General features: G+C 43.3%; 1 protein-coding gene across 1 annotated transcript; it reads right to left on the bottom strand.

The window, feature by feature from the left end:
• Window positions 1–3,788: 3,788 nt before the first annotated feature.
• On the bottom strand, window positions 3,789–4,886 carry LOC123148848 (protein FAM117B-like). The gene is made up of 2 exons (XM_044568362.1): window positions 4,493–4,886; window positions 3,789–3,999 (listed from the first exon to the last, which is right to left on the bottom strand). Exons 1-2 carry the CDS (start codon window positions 4,801–4,803, stop codon window positions 3,996–3,998), a joined length of 315 nt encoding a protein of 104 aa, XP_044424297.1. The 5' UTR covers window positions 4,804–4,886; the 3' UTR covers window positions 3,789–3,995.
• Window positions 4,887–10,879: the final 5,993 nt, after the last annotated feature.

Below are 10,879 nucleotides of genomic sequence, written 5' to 3'. Positions count from 1 at the left end.
TAAGCATGGATTAAACCTGACAAAGACATAAACACAATACTACTAATAAAGGATCTGCAACAAGCAAATAGACTTGAACTACTCCAAATGTTCAGTTAACAAAGAAACATAAACATGTATTGTTCATATCAATCTGAACCTAAATCGATAAGAACTAAATAGAGGACATGCATAATCTTCTACCGGCTTGAAGATCAAACAGAGGACCTACACTAACCTCATTAGCGCATCCATAAAACCTAGAGCCAATGTTGATGCCTTGGAATACAACAACCCTCTGCACCGGCGCCTTGTCACTACACGTCGCTCCTCCGGCAACAATGCCGCACCATTCTGGGTCAACAATTATACGTGGGATCTACAATAGTTATGATAGAGTAGATGCTCAAATCCCAAATCAAATCGGTGAAAACAAATCTCAAATCAAAGAAAACCTAACCCTAATTGACACAGAAGAGAGACTCACATAGGATTCGTCCGCGTACGCGCGCGTTGAAGAGGGGGCGACACTGACTCGTCGTTGCTAGTTCCATCGTCATTCCAGGAGATCATGGTTGCGGCGGCCAGCGGCGAGAATGAGTGACGGAAGCGGGGGGCGCAGGCGGCGGCAGTTCTGGCTCGTTAGATTTTCTCCGACGCCGTCTAACAGCGCTTCACGGGCGCCGCCTCGCTCTGGCCACGTGGCACCTGACAGCAGGCCCCAACCGTCAGGTTTCCACTCAGATGCGGCAAATCGTCCAATTAGCGTTATTTGAAAACTGTCGGCACAATCGTGGCGGTTTTTTGAAAAAAAAACAAAAGGTGGTGGTTTTCTGAATTAGGGTCCCAATTGTGGTGTTTTTTTTTCAATTTACTGTCCATTAATATGAAACCAAATATAGTTCATCCATTTTAGTTCTGGAATGGATGAATAGAGACCAGCTCCATGAAACTTATATGAAATCTACCCATGGACATGTGTGCTACGAACTATGGAAGCCTAAGGGCCTGTTTGGTTTCAATAAGTCACCCGACTTATAAGTCAGGTGACTTAAAACTAGTGACTTATAAGTCACGCCTATTTGGTTGTCACCTGACTTATAAGTCACCTGACACACCTTTCCACACCAATCAACATCATGCAGGTGGTGGGACCCACGCAAAAGGGGGTGACTTATAAGTTTTAAGTTGGGGTCACTACTGGAAAACAGGTTATTAATGGCGCACCTATTTTGGCTACTAATGGCGCATATTAAGTGCGCCATTACTAGCACGCCATTAGTAAGTTTTATAATGGCGCACATTTGGTGCGCCATTACTATCCCAGATAGTAATGGCGCACCTAATAGTGCGCCATTACTAACCCTTAGGTGCCCCACTAGTAATAAAGCCAAGTGCACCACTAGTAACCTTAGAGGTGCACCACAAGCTAAAAAGCTAGGTGCGCCACCAATAAAGGTTGAAATGCGCCACTAACAGTATATTTGAAAAACAAAAAAATACAAATTTACAAAAAACAACCTATAAGGAAAAATAATTTAAAAACAAAAAATGAAATAGAACCATAATTTTTATTATAGCAAGAATATTACCATGTCTTTACAAGTATCCAATAAAAAGAAAATTGCACAGAAATAAAACAAAATCCTATAACTAATCTTCTACTCCCTCCGTTCAAGAATACCTCTCGCAAGGGGAGGAAATTTTGAACTAAAGTGCATTTTACATTACAACCCATCATATTTCAAATCAAAATCAATCGAGTCCACGTCCGATCGGCAGCAGCGCCTCGTCCTGGCATCGAGGAGAGCCAGAACTCATCTCTTCGGTAGCTCGTCACCACCCTCCCAGCAGCCTCCGACATCACATACCCACCCTCCCGGCGTCGATCAACTATTTTGAGGTAGCAGATTCCTCCTCTGTGTCTGCTCCTGCAATTAACACTTTGAATGCAATTAACAATTTGAATGTTAACAAGGGGCAAAGACAAGATGGATCAGTATATAACAATGGAGTACATGCACAATTAGATGTTCAAGCTGTTTAATGTCACTCCCATCATCACAATTTCATCTCAGGAAATGGAGTAGAATAGATTTAATTGGATGTTTGAATGATATGGTTACTTACAAGTGTCAGGGCTATTACCGTCAGTTAAGTAATTGCACCAGATTAAAGAGGAGCCAAAGAATTTACAAGTGGTCTAGTGCATATGCAAGTGCAAGTTACTCAGTTAAAATTCAGTACTCCATTGCCCAAAATAATTCAGTTAAAATTTTGTTAAAAGATCACTGAATTTTTTTTGACTGGGAAAGATCACTGAATTAACCAAGTACTCCAGGTCAGGTCCTAGTTACTCAATGCATAATTTCTAAACCTATCATCAATGGAAGGTCACCAATTATAATTAAGCAGTAGCTAATTGACCAAACACACTAAGCTTATGCATAACACATTAGCTGCAGAAAGTACTCACCTTGCGGTGATTATTTCACAGGGATAAACCTCCAAATATAACCACTATACCACACTATATAAATTGTGAATCAAGGTACTGCTGCAATTGACATGAGAAGATCAACAATATATGCTCACCTCCAGAACAAAGTCAGCTCCATATATATGCTAGCTCCAGGGTAAATATGCCACAATATCACACCTTGTGAAAAGAGCATCTTATTAAACAGTCGGTCACAAACATTCTAATTTCTTAACATAAAAAATTACCTTGTTTGAGGTAAATTAATTGCTAAAGTTAACATAAAAAATGTAAATTAGATTAACTGTAAACTGTTCAAGGAAACAGAAAGTGCAAACCGCATAACAAACAAAAATAGCAAGATTAGCCTCTTGTTTACCATTAAGTTTGGACTTTGGACAAAACGTGTTTTGATTTATCATACAGTAGATTTACGGGGCATCTCGCCGAAGGATGGGTCCTTGGCGATCTGCTCCGCCATCTCCTTGATGCTCGGGTCCTGCGCCCACGCCACAACAAAATCCACGATTCAAGTTAATTGTCACACAAATTCCCATGAAATCGAAACAAATTCACAGGAAATTCGAGCTTGTATAAATAAATCTTCCCAAGAACTCAACTTTGAAAATGGAGAGAACAGAGCAGAGTATTTCTAGTTTTGCAGAAACTGTAAAATGCTTCAGTAGAGCTTGGTTACATTGAGCAAGTTCGAATATGTTAAAAATGGACGCGAATATCTTCAGTGAAACCCAACCAAATTAACAACCGATTCAAACCTGTAGTATATGTAAGTCCTCCAAGAACTCGCATATGAAAATGAACAGAACAAAACAGAGTATGAAACTGTAAACGCTTCATTCAGATAATTCAGTATAAGCTCTTGGTTACATTCAGCAAGTTCATCATGGTGGAGAAGTCGAAGGGGCTGGCCGGAGCAGCAGCCCTGCGCGCGGGCTGCCGCCTCTGCTCCTCCGCCGCAAGTTACAGTCATACACATTAAACTGATATTAAGTTATATTACCTCTCAATGAGTGTAACTATGAACTACTGAACCCCATTTAGATCAGTAATGCATTTTATTTCTATCGTCTACCTACCACAGTTGGATATTAACCAACCATAACAATATCTATATGACATGGCTAAACAAATTGACGATCCCAAAAAATGCTCGAGAAACTCTGAGCGTACTCATTGACAAGGGAGCAAAGTATTACATCATATACCTGTATATCCCGGAGACTCTGAAATGATAGAAAATGGGATGATTATGGCAACTCTAATACACCGGAAACAGGCATTGACTTTAAATTAAACCAGCTGGGCAAAATATTAAGCTGCAGGAAAGAACTCAACAGACATTTGGCAGTTCAAAAAGTTGTAATTGGGGCAATAGAAAACCAGGTCAGAGACTGACCAAAAGGCACAGCTGGTCCAGGTCGCCACAGGATGGCAAGATTACAGTTGGCACGCCGCCCGTCAATTACTGGATAGGGATCCATGCAGGCCATCCTCGCCGAATCTGGATCGCGGAAGGTCACCTGTTCGCATGTCCGCACAAAATTAAGACAAATTAACATCGTTGAAACACATTCCCCCAATTTTCCTTCCCCAAAAACGAAATTTCTTCCGCATTCACTTCAAATAGTTCTGCAATTCGTGATGAAACACCTAAATTTTAGTCCAATTTAGAGGCCTAAAAATTCCCAAGCAGCCAAAAAATGTTTTTACATGGACGACGCCCTAGGCCTCATGAAAAATTTCCCTGTTACCGCCCCAAAGCAATCAGCTCCGCAAGCTTGCTCTATTATTAGCACCGCAAAACTCCCAAATTCACAAGCCTTGCATGCCGATCACCGCCGTTGGAGGTCACAAACCACCCCAATTGAACCCCAGACCCCTGATCCCCACAAACCTCTGGCCAAAATATCACAAAACTCTAGCTTGAAAATCAAACCCTCCCCATGATCCCCACCTCGGAAGAACACACAACAAGAAAGAAGAAACAGAGGAGGAGGAAGGAAGCGTGCTCACGAATCTGTATCCCTTGGACCTCCCGGTAGCGCGGTCGGTGATGACGACGGCCTCGAGGATGTCCCCGTGGCTGGTGGCGGAGGGGGTGGCACCTGTGAAGCTCGTGGGGCGGATCTGGCCGGTTCCCGGCGAGTGGAGACGGCGGCGGCTCCACCACTCCCAGATCCAGCGCCGACGCTGCCTTCCGATCCGTCGCCGCCGAGCTCGGGCTCCTTGGCTGCGACTGCCGCGAGGAGGCGCGAAGGGGACCGAAGAGAGAGGAGGGCAAGGGCCGCCGCGCAGGAAGAGGAGGGAGCACTGGGAGGCGGCATGGATCGGGGCCGGGGCAAGGCCGAGAGACGTGTGTGCGTGGGGTGAGGGAGAAGAGAATAGGGTTCCGTGCAAGAGAGAGAGGAGAGAGATGGTGGGCGGTCGGGCTGCGGCACTTGCCTACAAAACCACAATGACGCACCGCATGGAAAAGTGCGCCATTAGTATTAAAAATAGCAATGGCGCATCAGGGGAAAAGTGCGCCATTACTATGTTCAGAAGTGGGTCAAAGCTTGGTCAAACATAGTAGTGGCGCACTTTTTACTAGGTGCGCTATTACTATTTTAGATACTAATGGCGCACTATGTATAGGTGCGCCATTACTATATAATAGTGGCGCACCGTATGTATAATGCGCCATTAGTGTTTATATTATCTATAGCATGTTTTCTAGTAGTGGGTGGAGCAATTTATGACTTATAAGTTGGGGTGACTTATAAGTCGGATCTGTTTAGCAAAATAAATCACTTTTTTCATTTTTCGACTTATAAGTTGGTGATTTATTTAGAACCAAACAGGCCTAACTGAACAGACGGGACCTGGAAGTTGTCCGTTCTTTTGCCTACTGCCTAGACCAAGCGTCTGTCTGGCTAGCCAGTGCGAAACCGTACGATCGCATGCATATTCCTCGACAAATTCTTGTACGAACGAGAAACATAACCGGTGGGAAACCAAAAAAAAATTGAACAGTTTTCCATCCATGGAGAGTTCCTAGCTGACGGTTCAGCATGCATGCATTGATGACAATTGTTTGGGAACTGAGCACGCGTGCTCCATTCCATCAAGGCCCGAGGCAGAATTTATTTTGTAATCGCATCAGAGTATATAAGATGGTGCAAGAAATGGCTTAGATCGATCCTGCTAACTGTCGCTGTGGTTTCTTTCTCCATCAGATAAACTTTTGCGACCATGATGGCGCCGCCGGTTGTTCGGGAGCTGTGGGAGATGGAAGAACTCGTGGAGGAGATCCTCGTCCGCATCCCACCGGAGGAGCCCGCGGTCCTCGTCCGCGCCTCCCTCGCCTGCAAGCCTTGGTGCCGCCTCCTCTCCGGCAATACCTTCCGCAACCGCTACCTCACCTTGCACAAAACACCTCCCATCCTAGGCTTCTTACAAAGCTGGGAAGACCACGTCGAGCGCTTCGTTCCCACCACAAACTTCTGTCCCCAGAATCCCGATCGGCGGGAAAGTTTTGTGATGGACTGCCGCCATGGCCGCGTTCTTCTTGAGTGTGACTGGGACGAGGCGGAGAAGGAAGATGAGGGCGAGGAAGATGATATGGAGGAGGGAGATTTAGATGTGGGGGAGGAGGAAGGCAACTTGAAGATGGTCGTCTGGGACCCGGTGTCGGGAAGCCGAACGAAGTTGCGCGGTCTTGACATGTTCGACCCTGACATCAACGGCACAAGCTATTGGGGCACGGTGCTATGTGCGTTGGATGGCTGCAACCACGCTGCCTGCAACTTGGGCCCATTTTTTGTGGCTTTAACCACCCTCGACATGCAGTATGAGGAAGATGAGATCCAGGAAGGCAATTATATGAGCCAAGTGTGGGCGTCTATATACTCATCAGAGACCCGAGAGTGGACCTCACCTACCTCTATTCACATCGGTGGCGTTGGGAGATTTGGAGCCTATGTCGTCGGAAGGCCTAGTGTCCTGGTAGGACAAGCGGTCCACCTCCTCCTTCGTCGGGATCCAACTGCGTCAGACATTTGTATTCTCAAGTATGACTTGGGTACGGATCGCCTGACAGCCATTGATTTGCCAGGGATGTGTGTGAGCAGTTCGAACCCCCTCCTCATCTCGGCGGGTGACAGTGGGCTTGGGCTCGTCCATCTAGACCAGGACATGATGTGCTTCATATGCTCAGTGGAGGTAAGTGTTGATGGAGTAGCGTCGTGGACCCTACTCAGAGAAATGGACCTCAAGACACTTGTCCCCATTCGTAAACCGATGAAGTTATCTTCACGAAAGTTGGTTGGCTGTGTGGAGGGCACCGGCATCATCATTGTGGTCACGGATCTCGGTGCATTCACAGTTGATCTCAAGTCCTTGAGGTTGAGGAAGTTGTCGAGTAAGCGGTATAAGTTCACATGCACGCGAGATGCATTTGACAACCTCTTTCTCTACACGAGCTTCAACAACCCAACAGGTATGTATATATGTTATATAAGGTGTTTGATTCACCAACATATGTTAGGTTTCCGTTAGGGAAATCGTGAAGTTTAACAAATGAATTCTTCTCCTTGTAACTCGATCGTCCTTCAAAACTGTTTGCTTCATCTAGCGGTGGCAGGTGCTGTGGCAGTGGCCGAAACAAAGATCAGCAAGTGAAGCAGGATGCGGTGATGTGGCAGTTTGAATATTGGGCAAACCGGTGAAGCATGGAAGTTCAGTCCAATAATATTTTGGTGTTGGTTTTTATTTTGAGTCTTGTCCTATGTTTGATATTTGAGCCTTAGCTGTGGACTGTGGTGCCACGTGAAGCGTCAGTTGTAAGTTGGTTACCCAGCATTTGTGTGGGCTTATCACACTGAACTTTCAGTAATCAGGGCAAGATATGGTCATGAAGTTGTCCAGGTCTTGTACTCTTGTTCCTTGAGTTATTTTGTTTAAGCTGAGACTGCTTCCTGCAACTTCCTTTGCTGGGCAGAATGTTTCCTGTTGTGTTATTATCAAATATCAGGTGTGAGCCCTATTATCTTTTAAGCTGAGACTGCTTTCTGCAACTTCCTTTGCTGGGCAGAATGGTTTATATCAGATGTATGGAGTAGCTACTGGGAACAAGTAGTGTGTATGTACTGATGCAAGCTTAATTTTGCTGGAATATAAGCTATTTTACATGCGCGTTTTGATTTTTTACTTCTGAAACCAAAATGCAGTTACAGTTAAGCTACTACTGTAACCAGGTATCCTCCCTGAAAGTTTGGCTACCTTGCACTGAACCTTCAGCTTTGAATAAATCTGGGCAAATGCCTTTTATACAAAAGAAAGTCAAACTACTTGTCGTAATGTAGAAGTTTCAATAATATTGTAGCCAAGAGATGAACTGGAGAGTATTTGCAAAAAAAAAAGGACACGAAGAGGAAAGTACTTGGCAAGAAAAACTGCAGCATTTTCGGCCATGCTCCTGAGGCCTCACCCATACATGAGCCTAGGGCTCGAGTTCGAGCGAGTTGTAGTTGGCTCAGCTCAACTCATATTAAAATTCGAGCGAGCTCAAACTGAGTAAAGCTCAAGGTCGAGCTGTAAAACATGACTCGTGCTCAGCTTGTAACGATTTCGGTCGATCTCGAGTTAGTTTCGAGCTAAATGGAATAGTAAAAACTATAAAATCTCTGGGGATTATTCCAATTAGATAAGGCACAACACGACATAAGAAACCACTAAAAAAATATTATTCCAATCAAGACGATGATAATGTAGTTTAATCAAAGTAGTTTGACTTATTCTCTCATAACAAAAAGTCTAGCATCAACATAAGATGACAATTCACATCTTATATAATTGGGAAAACAAATTATTCGCCAAAGATCATAAAAAGTTGCTGCAGAGGGTAGGCCGGAGATGGTCTTGGAGCTGTCATAGGACTTGAACTAATTCTCTCCATCACCGTACCAAGAAGCGCAACTGGCCTGCATATTAGAATCTATTAGTTTGCAAGATAATACAAACAATGCAACAATTCAAATGAATGTTCACCATAGTCTATTTGTTTCTTACTAGTCTGTAGAAATGATCGAAGGATCTTTATCCAGAAAAGGAACTTCAAGTAAGTCATCCTCGTCTTCTTTATCCTGGGAATATTTGTGCACAACAAAATCGTAAGATGTACGTATATACATGTTAGATGATTTGAAATATATGGCATAAACAGAGTATTCAGGAACTCACCTTGTTAGCTTTCTTTTTCTTTTGGGAGCCTCTAATCCAACTAGCTGAACACACCAAAGCCTCAACAGTATTTGGGAGTAAAGAGCTTCTATAATTATCAAGCACTCTGCCTCCAGTACTAAATGATGATTCCGAAGAAACAGTACTGACTGGCACAGTAAGAATATCTTCGCAACCTTGGATAGTATTGGATACCTTGATGAATTTTGCTTCCACCAAAGTAGCACATCAAAGTCTTCTGAATGATCATAAGTGCAGCCTCATCTAAGTATGCAACTAGATCTGACTTGGAAACCTTTTTAGCAGTAGTCTTCATGAAGGTACGAAACTGAGTTGAAATTGCCATGAGACTATTGCTTGATGTCCCATTTTCTAAAGCGACGACCTAATTATCCACTTTCTTTTCTGCTGCAACCAAGTTGGCTGTGTGGTCACTCTCATAAAGTTCATACAACTCCTTTAGTGTTGAACTTACTGAGTCAATGTTGTGTTCAATGTCACTAGCAACATATATCTTGGGAAAACAGAAATTAATTAGATCCATCTTGTACCTTGGATCCAGAATTGACGCTATTGACAGCAAAGTACTGCACTCTTTCCAATACTTCTCAAATTTCTGAAGCATAGCATTTGCCATATCATGCAAGAATTTATCTTTAGAGACAGATGCATCATCGAGGACGCTCTTAACATTCACAATGAGAAGAAAGAACTCATTAGCTGTAGGATAGGTTGATCCAGAAAACACAGTGGTCGCCATGCTCAACACTGCTAAAATATCCCTTATTTTAGCATACAACCTCCACTCTTCACTAGATGGCTCCCACTTATAATTGGCATCCAAATCTGCATAATGTAAAAATGCATTTTTGAAAGAAAAGGCACGCTCAAGCATCTTGTATGTGGATCCCCATCTAGTTGGAACATCAAGACACAACCCCATCTTGGTTGACATGTTAAGTGACTTGACAATCTCAGTAAATTTGTAGAGCCGAGATGGCGACTTCTTCAAATACTTAACAGTTTGCCTGATGTTCTCAATGAGTGGTTCTATAGCCTTTAGGCCATCTGATACTAAAAGGTTGAGTATATGAGCAGAGCATCTGACATGAAAAAAATTACCATGGAAAAACACACTTCCTCTGGCCTTAAACTTCGACATCAGTTGACGAGCAGCCACTCATTGGAAGAAGCATTATCAAGAGTTATAGTTGCAATTTTGTCTTCAATCTTCCAATCAGAAAGGCACTCAAATATAGCCTGAGATATCACAATACCTGTGTGTGGTGGCTCCAGTTCAAGAAAACTAATCACACGGTACTGCATATTCCATTCTGAATCAATATAGTGTGCCACCAAGCTCATATAACAGAGAGTTTGGTTAGAGGTCCAGAGATCACATGTGAGGCTAATTTTGCCAACATGCTTAAGTTCCTTCTTCAGTGTTTCCTTTCGGGACTTAAAAATCTGCAAACATTCATTTTTGATGGTGGTTCTTGATGTCTTCTGATAAGAAGGATTCAAAGTCTTCATCAGCACATTGAACCAGAAATGCTCGACCATGCGGAAAGGGTACTCATGGACAATTATCATTGTAGCAATAAGCTCACGAATTTTTGCATGATCATAGCCACCAGAGAAATTGACTACTGGAAGATCAATACCACATGCATCAGCCGCATCAAAATTCAGAGTGCCTTGACCTTTTTTGATGTTCTCCTCACCATGATGTGCAAAGCAGCCATCCAGATGCCTCTTCATTGTAGTAGTAGTTCCAGTCTTCGGGTACATGTACAGTTTGCTGCAAGCCTTGCACTTAACCTTTCTCTCTGTTTCTCCTTTTTTCTTCTTTGAAAGCACCTCAACCTCCTCAAAGTGATCCCATACATCAGAGTGTTTCCTTTTCCTGGATGATTTTGGCAATTCATCATCCTCAACCATCACAACTTCCTTGGCATCCTTGGCTTCATTCTCACAAAGGACCTAAGATTCAGAGGTATTAAGCATATGCGAACGAACATTAAGGTGCAAAGTATCAGTGATAAGGTTGTTCATGAAGATGCATTTTCTAGTACGTATTGTATCAATTAAGCATATGTGAACGAACATTAAGATGCATTTTCTAGTACGTACTGTATCAATTAAGCGATTGGGTGGACATCTAAAATACCAGAAGATGAG

Source organism: Triticum aestivum, chromosome 7A, assembly GCF_018294505.1.
Source record: "Triticum aestivum cultivar Chinese Spring chromosome 7A, IWGSC CS RefSeq v2.1, whole genome shotgun sequence".
NCBI lineage: Eukaryota > Viridiplantae > Streptophyta > Magnoliopsida > Poales > Poaceae > Triticum > Triticum aestivum.
This window is presented reverse-complemented; position numbering and strand designations above follow the sequence as displayed.